A 25309-nucleotide genomic window follows, 5' to 3' on the forward strand; every position below is an offset into this window, starting at 1 on the left:
CATCTTCTATATCGGTTTGAATTTTAAAAATTCATCATCATGTAATTCGAGAACCGGAAGTCATAATTGGATAAAATAATTAATTTTTGTATATAAGTTTGTTTTAATTAAAATTTTTGTTTCTGAAATTTGATTAGGCTTTTTTTGAGAAAACGATTGAGCTTTGAGAAACGATTTTATACTGGAACCGGAATTTTGAAATTGGTGTGGCCGAAGTCTGATAAATTCACCTGAATAGCTGTGTAGTTTACATTTGTTTCAAAATATTTGAAAATCAGTGAAGACATCTTTGAGAAATCATAGCACGAATTAAATTTTTAGGTGCCTTCTGAATCGACAAAAAGTTAATTTTTTTTATCGGCTATCCAAATCTGCTAACCCGATAAACCTGATTAATTTATGTGGAATAGACATTTTTATACCAATCACCCTGTATCCCCGAAACCGGAAGTTGGATCTGACTGAAGAGCAAGATGTTTTAAAGAATCTTGAAACTTTTCATTTGCATCTTAGATGATTCTTAGATTTCATTTGAATCTTAGATCGGTTCAGCCATCTACGAGAAAAAATGAGTTACACAATTTTGATTTCGTTTCATATATCATCCTGTAGTTCCGGAACCAAACATAATTCAGGAACCTTGTTTGGGAGCATACGACTTTTCATATGATTCTGAATTTGTAGAAAAGAAATTTTCCGAGAAAATTGAGTGAAATTATTTGTCACACACGCATTTGCTGATCTCGACGAACTGATTCGAATGGTATATGGATGTTATGTTCTTCCAGCATTTATTGCTCTAAGTAGTTTAAAACAATATTATTAAAACAAAAACTGCCATCATCTGGTTTATATATGTCATATTCGAACGATTATGTTGCCAAAAACGAGCCGTGCTAAAATCGGTCCGAGGCTAAATGTCATGGAAAAGGATGCTGTACACAGTCTTTTTGGTACTTAGAAACAATTGTATGTAACAGAATAAAAAATCGTGTTTTCCGTTGCTCCCAAGCATTGCTTTGTCATACAGCGCTCAAAACTCCTACTGCTGGAATAGGGGGAAAAGTCGTTTACACAAAAATTTCGATATCTCCGTTAAAAATGAACGGATTTTAACAATCTATGGCTTGTTGGATAGGTATTATCGTGCGGAATCTAAGTCTGGAAACATATTCTGTTTTTAAGGTCAATTGTGACAGATATTGTCAAAAAACTGAAAATTTTGGCATAAAACTTCATATAACTCAAAAAGTAAACATCCGATCTCAAAACCATTCAATAGCGTTCTGGGTGACGGGGAGACCTTTCATTTGCGACTAGTTTGATCAAAATCGGTCCAGCCATCTCTGAGATCTCGACCTCTTAGTTGACAACACACATACGGACACACACACATACACACACACACACACACACACACACACACACACACACACACACACACACACACACACACACACACACACACACACACACACACACACACACACACACACACACAGACATTTGCTCAGTCCGTCGAGCTGAATCGATTGGTGTATGTCATTCGGCCCTCCGGGCCTCGGAAAAATTTCCGAAAGTTTGAGCGAATTCTATACCTATTTTTTATATATATAAAAAAAGGTAAAACGAGTTCGGAATCGGTATGAAGCTAGAGATACTGGAACCATGTAATGCGACTTTAACCTGCATCGGTTGTGTTGTGGGAGTTCTCGGATCTCGATTTCGGCTTCGGTTGGATGGCAGTGACAAAAAAACGATTTCTGGAGGCTTGTCGATTCGAGATACCACGCCGTTATTAGTTGCTTTTTAAGCTATTGAAATTATATGCTAATTTTCTGAAATAAATGTTTTATTTTTCATGGTACTTTTCATTTCATAGATTTAAATAAAAATCTGAAATATTCCCTTTTGACTTCAACCAAAATTTAAAATTGTTATTCTCTGGTATCTAAATTTAATATGAACTGATAGGTAAATGTGATCTGAATAGTACATTACATTTTATCTAAGAAACAGGTAACTTTTACTGGATTATGCATTAAACAGCTATTAAATGCCAGTCCATTAAAACCTACACGAAAAGTAGGGTGTAAAATATTCACATAACTTTTCACGTTACTATAACATGATTATTATCGCATCGATTCAATCCCTTTCGAGACCACAAACCAGATAAGAATTTTTTTAAAAATTGATTGTTAAATGACAATTGTTTTTATAGCCAGAATAATTATACAATGACACTTTGTATTAATCGACATATTTGTCTTCAAAACCTCGTGTTTGACTCGAAACATTATCAATATTAACTATAAAAATAAATTGCTATAAACAATTGTAAATCGTCTACTCTTGATGCTTTCATTTAACCAAACAAATAATTCTTGTTGCTAATAAATGTAACTTTTTTAAATCTGCAATTGCCTTCAATCCTGCAGACGATTTATTTCTCTATTCGTTCTAATTCTTGCTATTAAAATTATGTAAACTTCAGTACAACAGGCAGCGGAGGGGTTAAAACAACTGCCAAACTCCTAGACAGAGATGCCAGGTAAATTGTCCACGTTTGCACTCCAATGCAAGTGGCAAATTTTATAAGTATGACGAGAAAAACCAAACAAGAAGCCTAACGCAATTTGAAAAGTTTCTAAATTTGACGACTGTATATAAGAGTTTCAAAAACCTGTCAAAAGTGTGAAAAATGGCAGAGTGTGCTTACAAAAGAAATCGGCAAATTTACATGCAAATGTGCAACCTGGCACCTGTGATTCTGACGTTCATAGTTTTGCTATTCTGCCGCGATTCCGTCGCATTCTATGCCACGTTGAAAACCACAATACTTGCTCAACTGCCCGCTTATGAAAAATTCTGGCAACCCTCAGAAGGCTGGCTATATTCCGGCTGCTGTCAAAATTGTCCAGGCGAAATTTCGTCATTATCTCGCCGTACGTGTCTTATTTATTTCTTCTTTTTTTATTCGACTTTATTTTATATTCGTCAACCCCGCATGTACATACGCAATAAAACCAAGATACTAAAAATGTAGAACCGATTCAAAACGGTTCTGCCAATCTTGTATGGCAAGAATCCGACAGAAACAGAACCGTTAATAACCGTTAGGCGAAATTCTCTGCCGGAAACGGTTGTTGCATTGTTGCCAGACTTTTGCCGGAATTCTGGCAGAATTCCTGGAATTCCGGCAAAAATGGCATGCAGACATAGCCAGCCGTCTGGGGAGAAATCTGCCCGCCGCGTACAAGTGCCCACATTATCAGATCCGAATGGATTCCGAATCGGCGAGAAATTTTCATTCGGAATTCCATGTGGAAATCATGTGGAATTCCGAATCAATTCCAACTCCAGTGCAACAACCGATTCCGAATGAATTTCGCCTACAACCGGTTGATTCGGCAATCTGTCGGAATTGAGTGAGAAGATGCGGACTGAATTGTCAATTCGTCTTCTTCTTTTCCGATTTTGCGTTTTCGTGCTGACTTTCAGTTTATTTTTAAATGAAAACATTACATAACTGAATATACAAATTTGAATCTCCATGTTTTTCGGATATACAGAACTAGTAAATAACCAGTTATGCTTAGAATTCCAACATAAACTGTTGAAATTCGCTGGAAATTAACAAAACGGCCTACCTTAGTCAGCATCATCCATTCCTCTAGCTGGAGTGTAGTGAAATGTCTTAAGGCGCCTAAATTTTACACTAACACATTCATAAAATGAGCGAATATTCAATGACATTTATAATGTCACCCTCTCAGCAGGCCGTTCAATTTTGTTGGTTTTTGAGCGCTTGTTGAACGACATATTGCACGAAACATTCGTTCAATTTGCTGGAACGGTTTGTTGTTTTTTCTCTTGCAAAAATAGTGTGAAAATTAAGTGTTACCTTTACATAGAAAGAAAATTTGTTGTTATTCTACGTGAAGTAGAAGTATTGTGCAGGTATGTAGTATTAGTTAAAAAAATAAGAATTCATTACGCATTCCGTCATTTCGATCATGTGGGTGGGTGATATCTCCGTACACGGAAAATAAAAACTACCTATTGTTTGATTTCTTTTTACTCTATTTTGAGTTTTTTGGAAACTTTTCTTTCATTCGCTCCTCCAATTGTTGTCAAAATACAAAGAGCAAAATCACCCAACAGCGAGAGTTTCGTTCAATAAGCTGAAATAAAGTAAACCTTAACAACATGAAATTGAGTCAACTGTAGAGTAAATATAACTCATCTTTGGGTATATTTTTGCACCCGCCTTACATTAAGGCAAAAAATATATGGAATATCATAATGATTTCGTATGGTTTTAAGCCACAAGAATATCGTAAGTAAATCATAAAACTGCCTTATGAAATCACGAAAATTGAAATTCCAATAAAATGCCTTATGAAATTCATACGAAATTTTCACGAACATTGTGCGAAATTTCTATGACAAACATAATTTCTCTCATATATTGTGGAGTTCATAAGTTGTTCGTATGAAAACTATAATAGTGATAGATCAGATGTATATTGCAGAGTTATATTTTTCATATTAATGTTATGAAATTTTGATTTTGGTGATTTTTGATGCTTCATAAGATTTGCCTACTACTAAATTGACTAGAGTGTACGGAAACTACCTAGAGCCACTTTACCTAAAATTAGGTCATTGAACGGAACTTAAAATTAGGTTGTTCTGCGGTTCCGTGTAGATTTAGATGCGAACAGTGATTGGGCGCCAAAAGATGACGGAGTTGATAAAAATTTGTGGAACAATTTTTAAAAAATTGATTTTTTACGAATTTTTCTAGGAAAGCTATTTAAACTTGATTGAGTTTTAAATTAGTATAAAACTGTTACAAAAATCCGATGAGATACCGTCGTAATCAGCATCATATATTTACATGAACGTGCAACTCTACAGCTATTTAAAACAAACACAGCACCGCATTAAAAATTTCGAATATCTTCCGACAGGGTTGCAAAAGTTAGAAAAGCCAAAAAAAAATGTCTGCTAACTTCAATTCCTCTAGAAAGTAAGATACGCTAAATTGACTTGGCGTGCAAAACAAAACAAAAAACAAAGAACGTCACGTCAAATTCAAAAGTAAATTTTGACGAAAGTCTGCGAACGAATCGTTTTTCGAAAATCTGCAACAAACAATGTCTGCAGCACTATATACGAAAAGTGCAGATTTACGAACAAATCTGCAGACCTGCTCATGAGCACGAGACCAAAGCAGTGTCGTAGTGAGAGTGGGGCGATCGCATCGGGCACCAACTGATGAATTTCATCCGGATCCGACTTCCGGTTCCGGAGTTATAGGATAAAGTGTGTTCAATATAGTACACAGTCACTTAAACCGGCGAAATAAAAACCGTAAAAAAAAATTTAAAACTGCATTCAAAACCGTTCTTCCCATTCTTAGGGTCAAATGAAAGGTCTGATGGTCCTTTAAAAAATTACTGCATATATTCGGATACAACAAAAATTTAAATCGTCGTTTAGAGTACGATAGTTTGAATACAAACTAGTAGAGTTTGTACGTCATGTTAGTTGGTGGCCTTACGAACCGACTTAGATTATACCGGTTCTCGGGTTCCGGTGCTGGAAGTACCTATAATAGTGAACCCACTTCGATTTCTTAAGGATGAGCAAAGCATGGTTTCATTCTGTATGTTAATGCACAAACAATCCCCTGGTTCCTTCCAAAAATCGAACAGAAACGTTTTGAATAGAATACCACAATGATATATATGAGAAAGGCATCATTACACCACTAGGCGTTTGGGTTTTGTGTTTAGACCAATTGTCTCACCCTTCCAACAACGTTTGCGTAATGAATAAATGATATTGACAACAATCTTACACCTGCTTTCATTCGATACGTGAAAGAATTAAAGAATTGTTGAGATATTTTGAAAATTCACCCAGGTGAGTATCGTAACGAAAGACGTAGTCCGACGTCAAAAACGTACTGCCTGTCAAGAAGACCTTTAATTGTTCGGTCCAAATCGGTCCAACTGTCTCGGAGATCAACGTCCTTTTCTACTGCAAACACACGCACAGCCATTTGCTTAGTTCGTCGAGCTGAATCGATTGGCATATGACACTTGGGCCTCGGAAATTTGAGCGAATTTTGTATCTATTTTTTTATTTAAAATAATCTATTTCTCTTGACATTTAAATAGTCTCAATAAAACATTTCTAAGATTCTATCCTTGGTCATCAATATTGAGCTTATCAAATAACCTTAAAGTAGCCTTCAAACGTGTTTAAGTCTTTTGAAATCGATTCCTTCTTTTCCGAGAAATTTTGCTGCAATAAAAAACACTGGGATTTGTCGGTTACGTCATAACCCTTCTAAATTTGATTGGCATTTTTAGCTTTCAAAAAAGGTTTTCGAAATTCGTTGAGTCATCTTCGAGAAAAATCAACCGATGACAAATGTGCGGTTAGTCGGTTACGTCACTTATACTTTTAAATCTTCAGAACCAGCAGTGAAAAGCACTTGAGTTTCAAACTTGACCAATTGTCCAACAGAAGCTTACAAACGAGAAATTAAGAGGTAACAAAGTCTTCGAGAAGTGCACACACAGACATTTTCCGATTTCGTCGAGCTGAGTGGAATGGTATAGAACACTATGGGTCTCCTGGCCTTGAATCAAAAGTCGATTTTCAGAGTGATTGCATAGCCTTTCCATGTAAGCAAGTCTAAAATAACAAAGAATGAGTTTAGAATTGACTGGAAATTTCTTCGAACTAATATAATTTTGACAATGTTTGATTTTAGCAATAAGAAGTTTACTGGGCTTATTTGAAAAACACGAAAATCCCAGGAACATTTTCAACTTTATTTTCAATATTTTTTCTGTACTAGATGAATGACGTCGGTTTTTGGTGTGATGGTGTGATTTTCCTTACTCGGTACGCATTCGCTTTATAATATTTTTTTTGGTATAAGAATATCTGTTCGTTTAAAACTTGAACGCATTCACAAATGTTTGCAAAACCTCTTTTTGTTCAGTTAGTTCAGAGTGATAACTTGGTAATAATTTTAAATTATTCCGCATCAATCCTTCTCTTGGTTTAATAAATTCATCGTACGAATTAGTGTCATCCCTAATAATTATTTCGTAGCTTCCTTGGTTCCCGCGTCTGGCAGTCAGTCCCTTGATCTGGTTCTCCCGAATGGTATCGATGTAGTAACATGCTTGAATCACGTGCACTCCTCCATTTCTTTCTACGGTCTCACTGGATTTGTAGTCAAGTCCTGAAGCCATTTTATTCTCTACCAGGGTCACAATTCCTGCACCACCGATCTCATCAATAATCCGTTGCTTGTCTTCATTTGGTTTTTCTTCGTACAGAATGTTAAGCCGAGTGAAATGCTTCCCGTATTTGTTTTCAAAACTTTTCATTTGCTTTTCCCAATCGAAAACTATTATAACCGAACGATGGGAATCGATAACCTTGCGAGCGCTGTTGAAAATTTTGTCCAACCAATCATCTTCGTCCTCCGTTGAATAAAATCCTGCCTCCTTGTCGAATTGAAGTTTCGAGCAACCGAAAACCGAAGGCATTTCAGTCCAATCCTTGATGTCGCAAAACTGTTCGAGGTAATTATTTTGATCTTTGTGAAACTTTTCTCCAAATGTCCCGAATACGAGAGGGAAGTCGCTGAATGCTGTGATGAAATCCAAACCAGGTAATTTCATCATCAAAAATCCATAATTGATTTTATCTCCGGTTTTCGTTGAAGTTTGCGATTTCTCATTAGCTAAATAGTGAAATGTTTTATAATAACTATATTTACGCTCCTGCGATTTATCATGAGCTAAATAGTATAATATCTTGTAATAACTAAGACCCCATATTGAATTGTGATTTTCGTGCACTATTCCAGCATCGAAAATCATGTCAGCCAAATGTGTATCGAACAACTTTCGATTTGTGAAGGATATTTCCTTGTTGTCTTTCGAGATCCATTTAAATTCACCTGGCAGTGACAAAAAAGTCTTCCATCTATTTTTTTCTGGGAACTCAGACGATTCAATATACTCATAAATAGCATTCTTGATGGCGTTTTGCTCAGTTGATTCGATTGTTAAATTCCATATTTTAACTTGAATTTTATCGAGTCCTGGTAATATGATAACCAAATGGGGGCGGTAGTAAAAATAATTTCGAAACACATTTTTATCATCAATCAATAGCACGGAATTATCTAAGGTTCTTGTCATCAGTCTCTCAGATGAATTCTCCGCGAATCCCGATGAAAGGACACGTGTGCCATTTAATAGTACGCCATTAGACTCATCAAAATCCCGAGCAGTGCAATAGCTAATACATTCTCCTACATCCAAAATAGTAAAAACTCGATTGAGGTCAGCCCGATTTCTTTCTACTTGATGTTCGTTGAAGCAAAGCACACGCACTGAGTGCCCCGTCAAAGCCATCAAAACGGCGATCAGTCGAATAATCAACGTTTTTCCTTCTCCCGGAGGAATCTCCGAAAACTGTTTGGACACTCCCGATTTTGGGTCGTCTACTCCTAGCATCCTCAGAATGCACAAGATCTGAAAACCGTGCAGTCCGTGAGCTTCTGCCAGATTTGGAAATTCTACCGTTTTTGGTGTTGAAGTAAACCACAAAGCTGCGATTCCAGCAAGGATTTTCGGGAGCTCGACCTGCTTAAATTGAGCATCCCAAGAATTGAAATGACGAATGTTTGTTGCTTTTAATTTCTTTGCTATTTGAGCGACTGAACCCTCTTCTTTCAAAGATATGTATTGGTGAAATTGTGCCGAATATTGATGGAATGCTTTGCGAATCAAAAATTTATCGTAAAACCTATTAAACTTATCGAATTCGTCAAACGCCGATTTGAAATATGATTCAGTTCTAATCCAAAATTCAATTCGAAATACAAAACGATTTGCCGTTAGAAGTGGATCTCGTTTCAAAGGAAGACCATCTGAAAGCATTTTCTCAACGCGGAGCTGATCCAGCAAAACTTCCTTTGCCTGTTCAAAATTGCGTGTTTCATCCAATAATTCCGGCTTCTCGATTGTCACTTTTACCACTAGATCGTCTTCCACAGACATCTGACCATCTTCGCCTAACAATTTCATCTTCATGGATTCCAAGCCTAACCAGGCGGAAAACCCGAGTTCGTTGGCCTGTCCGGTGCTGTAGTCTTTCCTGATATATTCTTTACTATCCGATGAACGAAACTCTCCTACGTACTGAAGAGTGCAGTCTAAATACTTCAGTGCTGTGTTCAATTCAGAAAAGTCCGTTTCCGGTGTAATAATAATTGGTGGAAAAAGTTCAGCTCTTTTTTTCACAGCGCATTCGGCATCATACAATTTAGTGGCGATTTTTCGAAGTTCCACAGAACACATCCGTTTGTCAATAACTGTTTTACACACGATCTGATAATCAGTTCGACTGTAATTTTGCAGAATTTTCTTCAAATTAATACAGTCCGTGACTAGCTGAGAATTGGCTTTCGATACTATATCTTTAACAGTTTGTCGGAATTCTGTTCGTAGTTGGTTTCGACTTACTAAAAGACCATCGGAAAGCACTTTCGTAACCCGAAGCTGATCCAGCAGAACTTTCTTTGCCTGTTCAAAATTGCGTGTTTCATCCAATAATTCCGGCTCCTCGATTGTCACTTTTGCCACTAGATCTTCGTTCACCAACATTAGATGACCTTCGCCAAACAATTTCATCTTCATGGATTCCGAGCTTACGCAGGCGGAAAATCCGAGTTCGTTGGCCTGTCCGGTGCTGTAGTCTTTCCTAATATATTCTTCACCATCCGGTGATTGAAACTGTCCTACATAGCTTAAAGTGAAGATCGAAGGATGCAAACGACAGTCCATTGAATCTTCGAACGAATCTTCGTGGGTTTGTAAATTCTCGTGTCTGTTTCGATTCGGGCTAAATGTTGAATGATCGTTCGATTGATCCTCCGCCGGGGTGTTGTCTTTTCGCTTATTCGGTCTAACGGTCACTGATTCCATTGTGAGGTGGTTTCCTGTGCACTTTCAAACAAAATCTTGTTATCAAAGTTATCTTGATTGAGATGTAGTCAGAATTAGGATATTTTTACAGTAATACCCACGAGTTGTGTTTGATTTGTCAGGCTTCCTTTATCCTAGCTCCAAGTCTCGGCCGTTCTCGATTACGAGTAAGTCGAAGATAAATGTTTATAGATGAGGAAATATTACTACTTTATTTCGTAGCGTAGATCAACGTCGTCAGTGTGGATCTCTTCACGATGTTTGGAACTGTAAAATTGAAATTTAAAAAGGTATATCAGGAACGAATTAACTTTCAATTGTATTATTTAATGTGGCGTACTTTCTCATGACAACGTCTTGACAAGACTGAAACAAATCATTAGAAATATTAAATCGTTTACCAAGACTCAAGCCTTAGGCGGAGAAAAGAAGGGAGAGGTGTATCTTTCGCTGGTGAGTTAGTTTCTCTTTTTGTTTAGAGCGATTCCAAGATCTTATATTCGCCCAACAAATCCGCGACACCCATGGAAGAGTCAATGTCCTTCCGTGAAGTCGGTGGAATAATTCGAAGTAATCGATCAAACTAAAGGGTGATTTTTTAAGAGCTTGAGAACTTTTTTAAACAATAAAACGCATAAAATTTGCAGAAACTCATCGGTTCTTTATTTTAAACGTTAGATTGGTACATGACATTTACTTTTTGAAGATAATTTCATTTAAATGTTGACCGCGGCTGCGTCTTAGGTGGTCCATTCGGAAAGTCCAATTTTGGGCAACTTTTTCGAGCATTTCGGCCGGAATAGCCCGAATTTCTTCGGAAATGTTGTCTTCCAAAGCTGGAATAGTTACTGGCTTATTTCTGTAGACTTTAGACTTGACGTAGCCCCACAAAAAATAGTCTAAAGGCGTCAAATCGCATGATCTTGGTGGCCAACTTACCGGTCCATTTCTTGAGATGAATTGTTCTCCGAAGTTTTCCCTCAAAATGGCCATAGAATCGCGAGCTGTGTGGCATGTAGCGCCATCTTGTTGAAACCACATGTCAACCAAGTTCAGTTCTTCCATTTTTGGCAACAAAAAGTTTGTTAGCATCGAACGATAGCGATCGCCATTCACTGTAACGTTGCGTCCAACAGCATCTTTGAAAAAATACGGTCCAATGATTCCACCAGCGTACAAACCACACCAAACAGTGCATTTTTCGGGATGCATGGGCAGTTCTTGAACGGCTTCTGGTTGCTCTTCACTCCAAATGCGGCAATTTTGCTTATTTACGTAGCCATTCAACCAGAAATGAGCCTCATCGCTGAACAAAATTTGTCGATAAAAAAGCGGACTTTCCGAATGGACCACCTAAGACGCAGCCGCGGTCAACATTTAAATGAAATTATCTTCAAAAAGTAAATGTCATGTACCAATCTAACGTTTAAAATAAAGAACCGATGAGATTTTGCAAATTTTATGCGTTTTATTGTTTAAAAAAGTTCTCAAGCTCTTAAAAAATCACACTGTAGAATAGTTTTTCGAATCAGTGGACCGACCATTCTCATACTATTACATTTTCACTAGTTTTAAAAAGAGATATTTGACCTTCAAATTACTGATTTCCGAAAGAAAATAATTCCAGACCAGTACAGTTTTGAGTTTGCTTGACGAAAATTCCTTCAAAGCTTTCATAAAATTGAATCATAATTGGGGATTTTTTTTCCAGTCTGTCCCCAAGAATCGAAACCTTGTTCTCGGTTTGCCGATTTTCTTCTGGTCTAAAATCGCATTGCACATCACTCGATTGATCATTGCAAGGACTGATTCCCGCCAGTTGGCCCGCAAGTCCGTATTCGATTTCGAGAATTCCACTTTTAAATTTTGAAAAGTGTTATTCTTTCTACGCAATTCCACATTCGAGTAGTTAGCTTATGACGTGAATACGTTTTACTTTACTGTGGGGCGCCTTTCCAAAATTTAACCTCTAAAAAAAGGGATAAGTTTTTGATTGTGAATATCTTTTGTTGTCTCTAACTTATCAAGATAATTTTTGCTACATGCCATCGGAAATATCTCGGTTGATTTTTCATTAGGACGTATACGCAAGTGACAGTTTCTCTTTAATCACTCTCTCTCTCTCTCTTTCGATTATTGTGATGTGATTAGAAAGATTTTCTTTGATATCACTATTCTGTTTGAAAGTCGAAAGTTTCGGGTATCATTCCATGCAAAGAGTTGACTGATAAACGTGGAAACCGCTTGGTAATTAATAGAAGAGAAAGTAAACAAAGAGAAACTATGATAATAATTTAATGACAAATTTTTACAATTACATCTATATATATATATATATATATATATATATATATATATATATATATATATATATATATATATATATATATATATATATATATATATATATATATATATATATATATATATATATATATATATATATATATATATATATATATATATATATATATATATATATGCAGAGATCATATTTTGTAATCGCATAAGGATAGTCCGTAAGAACGGATGGACGGATATAACATGATTCTTTTTTTGTTTGATCAGTTTTTAGTTTTTCGTACATCAAAAAAATTAGGAAAACTTGCCGGAAAAAAGGGAAAAATCCCTAAAGTTGTTTTGTATGGACAATGGAATTTTCCACTGAAAAAGTCGCCTATGATTGCTAGATGTACGATTGATGTTTGGCGCATAAAGAGTTGAATAAATTCTTGGCCGCCGAAGAAAGGAATACTAGATCGTTGAAAGAATCTTTTGGCGCGCAACGAGTTGTTTTGTGTGAAGCAGAGTTATAAATATTCATTTTCAATGACTGAATAATATGCACCTTCAGTTAAATATTACTGAGCATCACTTCTATGCAAGTCGCTGGATTACTATGATGAATATTTTAATTTTGAAAGGGATCCGAAGTACATTCGGCTGGGGTTTATTCATATTCACTATGAAATGAATACACTGTTCAACTCATCAATGAAGAATTGATATTCGAAACAGTGCACTGTTGCTAGATTTGAATTTGTACTAGTGATCATTTTTTTCCATCTGTGCTGACTTTCTAGAGAGGTTACATTAACATACGTCTATGTGTAAGAAAGTAATATTTATTCTGTTGATACATCATTTTCGTTTCCGGTAGAAGGCAATAGTTGATTAATTTGATGTGTAGAGCATTTATTTATCTACTCTTCATTGTCTCAATACATTATCGTTAAGTGGGACGCTACTTTTTTCGATTGATCGGTTATCTTCAATTTTGTAACGTACGGGGTAGATTTCCTTTCGAGCTGCAAATATTTCTAGAACATTACACATTTCCATATGTACGTAGACGTTCTAAGAACAGAATAAAACGCACCTTTGCATTACAATGGGTTGCGTGCGTGTATTTTTGTGAGAAAATTTTTTGAAATATTCACCTGGTTGCGGTTTTCTTGTATGACAAATAACCGAGATGAGAAAACAAATACAAAAATTGCAAACGTCCAATGATTTTGATTATGTGATTGTGTCACCTTACTTTCAACTTGAAAACAATTTCAGATCGTCATCATCAACTCAACCAATTGAATAAATAAATTGACAATATTATGAAATAAAATGAAAATTCGAAAATTTCTTATGATTTTTATGGAAAAATATTCTGAAAAAAAAACTTGAATAGATGGGGATGGGCATAGCGAGATGAGTATGGGTCAAGTTTTCCATACTTGAGAACCAAATGAGTATAAGATTTGAACCTTCATAATCGAAATAAAAAAGCATAGGTGCGTTTCGGAATACACTCATTTTTAGACAATTGTTGAAGAAAACTGACGGAAAGCTTATCTTTTTGAGACAATTTTATTTTACTTACTGGGGTGACATTATTGTGTCAAAAAGACTTCTGTTCAACTTTACAAGAAGAATGTTTCTCAAATTTTCTTCGCTGATTCCCGAGCGACGATCGGTCATGATCAACGGCAATGCGCTAAATGACCTTTCCACTGACACTTGGTTTGAAGGTGTAGCTAGAACAACCGAGGCTACGGCAGAGAGTTCAGGGTGTGTGAGATGTCTATCCATCCAGTGCTTCCACACATTGTATGCATGATGTTGTCTAGGTTCTACATCAAGAGCTTTGAGTTGCTGTAAGAATTGTGTTCTTTCCGTTGTTCCCGAGGAGGTAGCACATTCGCCGAACATTGCTGTGATGAATGAATCGAAATCATCTTTCTTTGTGGACGCTGATATCTCCAAAGCTGTTAACGGAGTACTCTTTTTGTACGAACGAATCTTGTTGTACGTTTCAATCACGTAACTCTTAAAATTGAATGGATTATAAAAAATATATATATATGACTTAAGCACGAATTTCTTTATCTTCAATATAAAAAAAAATCGTGCTTAAGTCATATATATATATATATATATATATATATATATATATATATATATATATATATATATATATATATATATATATATATATATATATATATATATATATATATATATATATATATATATATATATATATATGACATGAAACATTTTTCTAATCCTACCTGTATCTGCTCTTTTTCTTCTGCTTTAAATAAATGTGATCCCATATAATTCATTCGAGGATCCAAATAAAGGGCCATTTTGAAAACTCGTGAATGGCATAGATTTTTCAACCGATTCGTTAGTGCTTCTGTCAATGGTGTCGAGAAAGGATTATTTAGTTTCGATACTTCCATTATAGCCATGAGCCAGTGCAAGTAGAAATCTGGTAATGAAACATGTTCTGCCTGCATATTTACAGTGCATGAGTATAGAGGCTTGAAAGCTTGCTCGTAATTTTTAATAAAGTCCCACGAATCATCAAGCTCTTAAATAAATGTATAATTTCGTACAAGTTGAACATTAGAAAACTTATACTAATAGCTTACCTAACTCTGGGAACTGTTGTGCCAACTGTTTGAAAAAACTTTCTTGCTGAAGAAAACTCAGCATCATTCTATAAATTCCTCCCCATCGGGTCTGTCCCCAAATTGGAGGATATGTTGCATTCGACAAAACAAAATTTGGCTTATATTTCATATGCCTAATTTTTTTTGCAATTTCAGTAACTGCTTTCACTGAAGAATTCGATTTGTCAACTACATCCAGTATAGCTAACTGTAGGGTATGAACAGCACAACGAACCAGATTTAAATTTTCTTGCAGTTCATTGCTTAAAGCAAATGTGAAGTTATGTAATTTTTTATCTTCTTCTTCAGTATCGTAATCATCATTTGAACAAGCGGTCATTAGTTATACTTCTTCCTTCAGGTGACGTACCGTTGCCAACATGTTGGCCCCATTATCACACGTGATAGAAAATATTTGATCAATTCCTACTCTGAAGTTTTGAATTATCTCCAAAATTTTAGTTTTTAAAAAACGCGCTGTCTGACGTTCTTGAACTTCTATCATATCTGGAATAAATTTTCCTTGTATTTGTGATTTAATAATTTATTTGCTCATTTTTGTGAAAACTTACCCAGGGTACGGATTACTATCACGTCATTGATGGCATACTGGGCATTTACGCCTACGATATGACGATTTTGCCGAGACGCAGAATCAATTTTAAGGCTCAGTAATCTGTTTTGCATTTCTGAACTGATTTCAGCGCGAATTCTTTGTGAAATTTCTTTTAGAAAAGCTATCATGTTGCCAGTATTTATGGTAACACCAACAGCAGACGCCAATGGATCAATTATTTGCTTGAAACCATCCCATTGGAAACATTGCAGCGGAAGATTGTGAAATGTTATCATTTTCAACAATGAATCCATCAAAAGCTGCTTGTCGATAGCCACCATTCGCTTAGCAATAACTCTCTGCTTCTTCATTGACACCTCTTGATCTCTAATTAATCCGTTTGTCTTTGCGAATTCAAAGTGTCGGGTTCGGAAATGACGGATGAAGTTCTGGATGTCAATTTTTTCCTGCGCATACTGACAGTCACTTCCGGCGTCAATACAACATGAAGCTTTACCATTTGTGTGGCCAACGAACCTAAGTGCAATTCCGGCCAAAGTTGTTTTCTCCTTATTTCGTTTCTGTCCTCTATTTGAAACAGGTAAAGCCGTTGAAGTTTCATCTAATGTGCACATTTTTTCGACAGGCTCAAGCATCTTCGAATATAACACCGTTTATATAGAATCAAAATTTTCACTGAAAGAAATTTATTTTATTCAGATGACGTTCTTCAGTTAAAATATTCAGCGTGAACTATGATTGAAACCCGCATATGAAGAGCATATGAATGCATTTCTCGATGCCTGGTCTAAGTATCATTATTTAACTGTTTCAAATCAAAGCAGTCTCTGTATTTTCGCTTGCTGAAAATGCTTGAGCAATGCATGAACGAAAATCAATCAATTTCGTTATTCATTGATAGTGTTCGAAAATTGTTGACACTGATCGTAATGCAAAATCAACAACTTTTTTAGTTGAAATCTGTTCGCGTCGCTTTAAAATGTCAATGAAATCGATGGTTAAAGCGTTTGGTGAAATTGTGTTCATTCGATTTGAGAAATTTATGATAACAAGTGTTTATCTAACAGCGGTGTTGTGATAAAGTTAACCTTGTTTAAGATGAAAAAGATTTGGTGACAAATTAGAAAATGTTAATGAATGATCATCCCGTAATCTTTCAGGTATGCGCAAAAATTTTATGCTTCAAATTCGATCATTGACTGTTTTACTTCCAGCTGTTTGATACCGATGATGATGTTCATGCATTAGCAATAGAACGCTTTTTGACATGAATTTAATTTATAAAAGTAACAGGAGCGAAGGCTTTCAAACACACAGAACGCGCTGCGATTGAATGGCGCGTTTGAATTGCCGTCGCAAAATTCCTATTTCCAGCGGTTCATGCACCCAAGCTCTTATAAATTGACTAAAATTATCAGTGCATAACTTTAGTTCAACCGTTTGAAGGCATCATCTTTCAATACTCATTTTAGGTGAATTTAATAATTTCACTAATTTACTCGCCCCTCCGTGCACTTTTGCTGATTAAAAACAATTTTCTACATCAATAATTTCCGATCAAATCAGAAGTATTTTTTTAGAATTTAGATCTTCACTGATCTCGACTTGACATGATCATGATCATACAAAAATCAGATCAGTTCTGATTTCGTAATGATAATTTATTCCTTGGTTAAGATCACTTGAAATCAGCAGTGATCGGTGATTTTCCCAGCCCTGTTAATAACTAATGATATTACATATCAATATTGTTTCTTACTCGACTGCTCGTTTCTGGGTGCTCGATCAACCCGGTTTACAGTGACGTTATAAATGTCATCGAATTTTCACTCATTTTATTAATGTGTTAGTGTAAAAGTTAGGCGAAATGCGCCATTTCGCCAATACACTCCAGCTAGAGGAATGGATGATGCTGACTAAAGTAGGCCGTTTTGTTAATTTCCAGCGAATTTCAACAGTTTATGCAGGAATTACAAGCAGAACTGATTAACCACTAGTTCTGTATATCCTGGAAACTTGAAGATTAAAATTTATACAGTCAGTTATTTAATTTTTTTTCATTTAGAAATAAACGGTAATGAATAAGAATAAAACTAATTGAAAATTCAGTCCGCATCTTCTCACTTAATTCTGACAGATTTCTGAATCAACCGGTTGGAGGCGAAATTCATTCGGAGTCGGTTGTTGCACTGGATTTGGAATTGATTCGGAATCCATTGATTTCCACATGAAATTCCGAATGAAATTTTCACGCCGATTCGGAATTCATCCGCATCTGATAATGTGGGTAGAAGCACATTTTAAAAGTTTCCATTTTTTATCCGTCCGCGCACAACTCAATTAAAAGGTCAGTTTCCATGGTGACAATCCTTTTGAAAATATAGGTAAACATTCACGCCTTCGTTGTTTGCTTCTTCGTCCAAACCTAATACTATGTTCACACTACGAGTTAAAACATGTTATAACTCCGATTTCATGTTTTAAGCGAAATAACATGTTTTTCCTTTGCGTTATTTCATATTCATAAACGTCACATTAAAACATGTTTTCCCGAAATAACATGATAGAATTGTCAGTAAAGCACAACCCTGCTAGCATTTTCCATCACTTTTCGACTATGTCAATTGACAAGCTGTTCAACAACAGCAGTTTTCCATCAAAGTAGCCATGTAATCATAATAAAACAAAACTGAAAACTGGTACCAACGTTGCCAGGTATACCGATTTCTCGGTATTTATACAGATTTTTGACCTCTATATCACAATACAGATATGTTCTCCCAAAATACCGATAATTCACGGATCACACAGATAAGTACCGATTTTGGTTTTTAGCTTGAATAGACATGAGAAAAGATTGTCGTGGGACCTTTGTTTTCGCTCACCGTTTCTACTACTTAGGTAGAAGAGATATTGATACCGATATGATGCAGATAGATTTTGGCGCCGACTACATATTTTTGGAAAAATGACCTGGCAACGCAGATAGGTACAACCATTTTTCTTAGTGGTGAACAGTGCGGTTTTAACTTTATATTATATACTATCGTTAAAACATGTTATTTTCGGCCAGTGTGAACATAGTATAAGACAAGACCTGACAACCAGGGTTGCCACATTTAAATCTGCATTTTTTTGGGCAAAAATCTGCAAATCTGCATTTTTGACAGAAAAATAAATAAAAAATCTGCATTGCAAACTTGATTTTTTTGACTAGAAAAACTATCATGTAACAATAATATATTTCAAAGAATTTGTTGCAAATAGTGCAATGGACGATCATTAAACTGATGAAATAACGATCGAAAACACTTTCATGATAAGACGAGGATTGTTGCTTGCACAAAAAGTTACAAAACATTTTATTACAAACTTATTTATATTTAGAAACTGTCGAGCTTGAAGATCTCAACGCGAAGATTTAAAATCTGTCCTACATTTGTCTGTTGATGTGCACGAAAGTTACCACAACGCATTATATAGCTACATTAATTTCACCTTATATAAATTCCGTCCGACTCTCTATAAATGCCATAAAACATTGAAAACTTTTATAATGTAAATATAAAGTGGAAATGGGCAATTATACGACTAATAAAAGATTATATGTGTATAGCAGGTTGATAGCATTCATAATGCTGAAATACAGTATATAATTCTTCTTTATCGATTTAATCATTGCATCCCAAATAACAATCAAACCTTTTATATACACTGCGAACCCACGAAAGACAGATATAAGACCAGTAAGTCGTATGTCTGCTTTATATTTGTTTATGTAATGTATGTAGGACTTGTAACTTAAGATGTTATGAAACATAAGCAATTCATTGAAAAACTTGAAACATAATTTGGAATTTGTGAAATAAAATGGTGTGAAATAGTGGTGTGATAATGCCTTTCTCTTCTTTCATAACAGTCTTCTGAAAATATATTTTATACTTTTATTAAATAATTTCGGATACTAATTTTCACACCAATTGATTCAGATTGATTCGAGTAGTTCACAAAAGCATGCTTCAGTGTTTATGTCACACAGTCAGCATCATTTTTCCAAACTAGTGCTTGACATTTGCGTTGCCTATTTGTATGAGAACAGTTATGCTAATCTAAAAAAAGCCTTCTTAGTCCACTTAGTGAAATTTTCATATATCTTGAAAAATCACCATAGGGGGAGTACATGAAATTTTCGAAATCGAAAAAAAAATTTTGATGCCAAAAGGCTTAGAATTGCATGAAACGTCGAGATTTAGTGTCATCTCGAAAAAAATTTTTTTTGAAAAAATCGACTTTTTGGGACTTAGAAAAAATATGAAAATTTTTCCAAGTCCCAGAAAATTGATTTTTTCAAAAAAATATTTTTTTGAGATGACACTAAATTTCGATGTTTTATGCAGTTTTAAGAGTTTTGGCATCAAAAAAAATTTTCGATTTTGGAAATTTCATGTACTCCCCCCTATGGTGCTTTTTCAAGATCGAAAATTGTCAAATCTTTACCACCGGGCAGCACCCCTTAAGCATGTCCGATTTAGGTCAAATTTTGCATGAAGGCTTTTTTCGAGGTGCCTAAACTTTTGAGCACTAGAACTTTACGAAAATAGAGTTGATCCCAAAATTTTGGCACCCTTATATATAAGAGCGGTGAAAATCAACGTGTTTTGTCGGTTACGTCACTTATACAATCATATCTCCGGAACCAAAAGTCACAGCCATTTGATCTTCGAACTTGATCAATGGTTCGATAGTAGCTTTCAAACGAGCCCAAGTTTGTTAAAATCGGTTCAGCCATCTCTGAGAAAATTGAGCGCGTTCAAATATCTTCGAAAAGTGCACACACACACACACACACACACACACACACACACACACACACACACACACACACACACACACACACACACACACACACACACACACACACACACACACACACACACACACACACACACACACAGACATTTTCCGATCTCGACGAACTGAGTCGAATGGTATATAACACTATGGGTCTCCGAGGCTCCGTTCGAAAGTCGGTTTTTCCAGCAATTCTAATACCTTTCTATAGAGAAAGGCAAAAATTGAACGGCACATATTTTACTTTCCATCACAGCTGTAATGTGTATTTTGGGATCGAACATTTAGCTTTGTTTATTTTTTGCCTTTCTCATATAGAAAGGTTATGCAATCACTGTGAAAACCGACTTTTGAACCGAGGCCCGGAGGGCCGAGTGTCATATACCATTCGACTCAGTTCGTCGAGTACGCAAAATGTCTGCGTGTGTATGTGTGTGTGTATGTGCGTATGTGTGTATGTGTGTATGTAACGTTTTTTTGCACTAACTTTTCTCGGAGATGGCTGAACCGATTTTTAAATGAAAGGTCTTGTGGTCCTATATAAAATTCCTGAATATTATTTGGATCCGACTTCCGGTTCGGGAGTTATGGGGTAAAATATGCAAAAAAAAGAAAATATGTGTACCAACTTTTCTCATAGACGGCGTCACCGATTTCCACAAACTTAGGTCCTGTGGTCCCATGCGTAATTCCTTAATTTCATGCGGATCCGACCTACGGATCCGGAAGTATAGGGTGAAGTGGATTAAAAATTGTATACCATCACTGAAAATGGGGAAAAACCTTTAAAAATTTTCTAAATCGACCTCAAATGTTTTCCAATTCATAGTATTTATCAGTAGACGGCCAAACAAACCGATTTCGGTTATTCTTTTAAGAATCGAAGAAAATTATTTTGGAGAATACCACAGTATTAACACACGAGACTAAAGCAGAGATGGCGCTCGTAGTAAACCTATAGCATATTTGATGGATGTCGTGAATACGAAAACAACTGACATGTTCCTTAACACTTCCGAATATCAATTAGTTGATCAATTGTATGCAATTGTATGTAGAATTTGAAACGATGCACCTAAACGAAAGTACAGATTAGTTACATTTAACATTCTGAAACACAAATATTATGAAATATAGTTCTGTATAATTAAATAATGGTGGCTCTGAAAAGAACCTTTTATGAAAGCGTTTGTGATGGAGAGTGATGAGTTGAATACGAATTCCGATGGATGCCGCTGACTTCCTTCATCTAATTCCAGGCTAAACTGTTGTACGTGGGTGCAATACTGATATGGTTGGTGTAGGTGTAGCGTTTACAACCGATTATAATCTTCCAATAAAGAAAACATTAATTCGCTGGGTTGATCAATGATACAATAGGCCTAATTTATTAAACGAAACTATAAATATGCTATAGGGATTCGTTTCTAGCATTGCGTAATTCTCTACGACATTGAACTCTGGAACATTTTTCGCAAAAACAAAGAAGACCTTCGATTTGCCAACAACAAATCCAAATAGTTCTTTAGAAAACTTTTGAGCCATTATAACGGCTGATTTTGTGTAATGCTCTCCACCGTTGTTTTTTCAACAATGCAAATGACTGGCAGCTGTGACGTAATCGCTCTTGTCGGAAGCGAAACTAGCTTTGCAAACGACACAAAATACATCTGCTCGCCGTTGGCGATAGAATCCAAACTGATCCAATTTTTGTTAGGAGCTTTCTTTTACGTGATTTCGTTTGTAGCTTTTTCACTAATGGGCGGTCCTAACGGCTATAAAAGGAGCCGCATACAGAATTTTAATGTCGATTATTTCATCTCGGATTTGCATAATTTATTGAAAGAAACTATCAGGATGCTGTAGGGATTCGTTTCAGGCATTCAGAAGGACAAAATTGAGGAACTCACTACGATATTCACCGCTTTTTGGATCATTTTTCTCGAACGATTTGTTGTACAGCAGCAGATATTTTGTTCACTTCCTCAGAACGCGTTCTGATTGGCTGGTGTTGGCATGGGTCAAATGAGACAGGTTTTTCAATAGTGTACTATTGAAATACTTCAATGCTTTTCTATACACGTTTAAGTTGAAAAATTTCGATTCTATTGGTAAATAGAATATAACATTACACCTTTCGAACCGGCCAATGTTCGCCATAAAAAAAGCCTTGGTTTTACATTCCTGTAATGGATATTGACATTATGTTTCAACAGACTTCGCAGCCGATTCAGAGTGTACAGAACCATTGTATTAGGTTTTTTACCGTCACTGCTAACCTTAATCGGATGAACACTTTTTGACAGTCCAGCAGTACTGTTTGTAAACAGAAATTTCTGTTGTTTGTTTATTGACAAATTGGTTCCGACCATTTACGGTCCGTATCGCCTAAATAAAGTTTTGAAACATTTGTTCACGATTGAATACGGTTCGTTTTTGATATTTATTAAATAAAAGTGACTAGTTGCAAAGTGTAAAGATGATTGTTTAGATGTGCTCTTCGATTTTTGTTTAAGCTTGTTTGTAAACAGTACCGCTGAACTGTCAAGGATGAATACTTGTTCATTTGTGTCGTCACGATAAAAAACCTAATGGCTGGCAGAGCTTTCACCATTCATTCATCAATGCGAGGGACTTGCAACAAAATGGTTCAGCGCAGCTACAGCACTCATACCAACAGACTGAGTTACCGGCTTCGATGCAGGAAATATTAGGTTTTGCACGAACATGACATAACCTCGCAAAAATGAACAGAATGAACTTTTTTTGACAGTCGACGTGTACTTGTTTACAGTTTAAAAGTTCATCAGAAGTTCATCGTTCGAATGTAAAAATTGCAAGTCGCCCCACACTCAACAGATTCATACATATATCGCTCCTTGTTGCTGGAAACACATACCGGGCAATCTTTTTAGTTATTTTCACTGTGGAATACGTTTTTAACAGGCACTTTTTCGTCATTTTTTCAATTTTTAACTTGCAGTCGCAAAACAAAACAAGTACACGGCAACTGTCAAAGATGTACTTGATTCATCGGCAGCTCATTTGTGTCGTCAGCGTGCAAAACCTAATTAGGTTTTTTACCGTCACTGCTAACCTCAATCGGATGAACACTTTTTGACAGTCCAGCCAGTACTGTTTGTAAACAGAAATTTCTTTTGTTTGTTTATTGACAAATTGGATCAGACCATTTACGGTCCGTATCGCCTAAATAAAGTTTTAAAACAATTGTTCACGATTGAATACGGTTCGTTTTTGATATTTATTAAATAAAAGTGACTAGTTGCAAAGTGTAAAGATGATTGTTTTAGATGTGCTCTTCGATTTTTGTTTAAGCTTGTTTGTAAACAGTACCGCTGAACTGTCAAGGATGAATACTTGTTCATTTGTGTCGTCACGATAAAAAATTCAATACACGAGCGAACAGATTGGAGAACGAACCATTCCATACATACTTGCCGACGAGCTTGCCGTATTACGTTTATTACTATTGAACCTTTCTGACAAAGAGTATGCAGTATTCTCTTTTCTCTCAAATTAAGGCAATTCGTTCAAATAATTCATCGGTAGTATAAGTGATTCAAGCACACTATCGCTGGTGAACCATTCATCTTCAAAGAATACTGTTGAATTTGAATGTAAAAATAATTTATATCATTAAAGTATTTAAGCATAAAAAAATTAAATTTAGAAGGTTTCACGCTGCTGTAGAATAGACTTTCCACGTCATCTTCCACTGCCAGTAGCTATAATTCATATTTTTGTGTCAGTTAGAGCTTGTGTTACTTCAAGTGTACGGAATAAGGAAAGTTTCGTAATGAATGGGCACTGCACTGAAGCATATTTCTCTCATTTCGGAAGATGATAAGTTTGATCGATAATGTTGCGCAAAACGGTTTGCTTCAATGCATCGACAGTGACATTGAAGACTTCGTCAAACACTGCACGCCATGTTTATTAGCAGCCAAGACTCCTACAAAGACGACATTAGAGTCGTGGCCGATTCCTGCCAAACCCTGGTCCAGAATACATATCGATTACGCAGGTCCCGTAGATGGTGTCTATTTTCTAATAATAGTTGATCCCTTCTCTAAGTGGCCTGAAATACATCCAACAAAATCCACGACAATAAAAACCACCATCAAACTACTGATTCAAACTTTTGCAACATTCGGCAATCCAGATGTAATAGTGTCCGACAATGGAACTCAATTTTCCAGCCACGAATTTCAAGATTTTTGTACAGCTTAAGGAATACGTCATATTCGTATCGCTCCGTACCATCCGCAATCCAACGGTTTAGCCGAAAGATTCGTGGATACTTTGAAGAGGAACCTTCGAAAAATGCGCACGGGAGGAGAATCACTCGAAGAAGCACTGTACACCTTCTTGAATGTTTACCGCTCTACTCCAACCAGTGACTTGAACGGCAAAGCTCCCGCTGAATTGATGTTCGGCAGACCAATACGTACCGTATCGTCATTGCTCAAACCGACTGAACGTTCCACTGACTCCACATTCAGAAACAGGAAGAATCAGAACAACTCATTCAACAAAAAGCACGGCGCAGTCAAAAAGGCATTTCAGCACGGAGATACCGTCTACGTAAAGGTACATCGAGCGAATTCATGGCAGTGGCAACCAGCAACCGTGATCGAGAAAATCGGAACCGTGAACTACAATGTCTTCCTGGAGGATCAACATCGCCTGATACGGTCACATGCAAACCAACTCAACGCTCGAGTTCCTGAACCTAGTACAGTAGGTAACCCAACACCGCTTTCAGTATTTTTCGATGGTTTCGGATGAACGGCTCCAAAAGCTCTCAATGTTCCTGTTGACAACCCAGAACCACAGTTGTTAGAAGAACCCGTGTTGGACGAGTTCAA

General features: G+C 36.1%; 2 protein-coding genes across 2 annotated transcripts; one reads left to right on the forward strand and one right to left on the reverse strand.

The window, feature by feature from the left end:
• Nucleotides 1–13910: 13910 nt before the first annotated feature.
• On the reverse strand, nucleotides 13911–16488 carry LOC131428312 (uncharacterized). Its single transcript, XM_058592177.1, has 4 exons — nucleotides 15565–16488; nucleotides 14972–15499; nucleotides 14606–14910; nucleotides 13911–14360 (listed from the first exon to the last, which is right to left on the reverse strand). The coding sequence occupies exons 2-4, from the start codon at nucleotides 15330–15332 to the stop codon at nucleotides 13911–13913; spliced, it is 1116 nt and encodes a 371-aa protein (XP_058448160.1). The 5' UTR covers nucleotides 15333–15499; nucleotides 15565–16488.
• An 8276-nt stretch (nucleotides 16489–24764) lies between these two features.
• Nucleotides 24765–25229, forward strand: LOC131428315 (uncharacterized protein K02A2.6-like). Its single transcript, XM_058592192.1, has one exon. The coding sequence runs from the start codon at nucleotides 24765–24767 to the stop codon at nucleotides 25227–25229; it is 465 nt and encodes a 154-aa protein (XP_058448175.1).
• The last annotated feature ends 80 nt before the right edge of the window (nucleotides 25230–25309 follow it).

The sequence above is a fragment of the Malaya genurostris genome, chromosome 1 (genome assembly GCF_030247185.1).
Source record: "Malaya genurostris strain Urasoe2022 chromosome 1, Malgen_1.1, whole genome shotgun sequence".
NCBI lineage: Eukaryota > Metazoa > Arthropoda > Insecta > Diptera > Culicidae > Malaya > Malaya genurostris.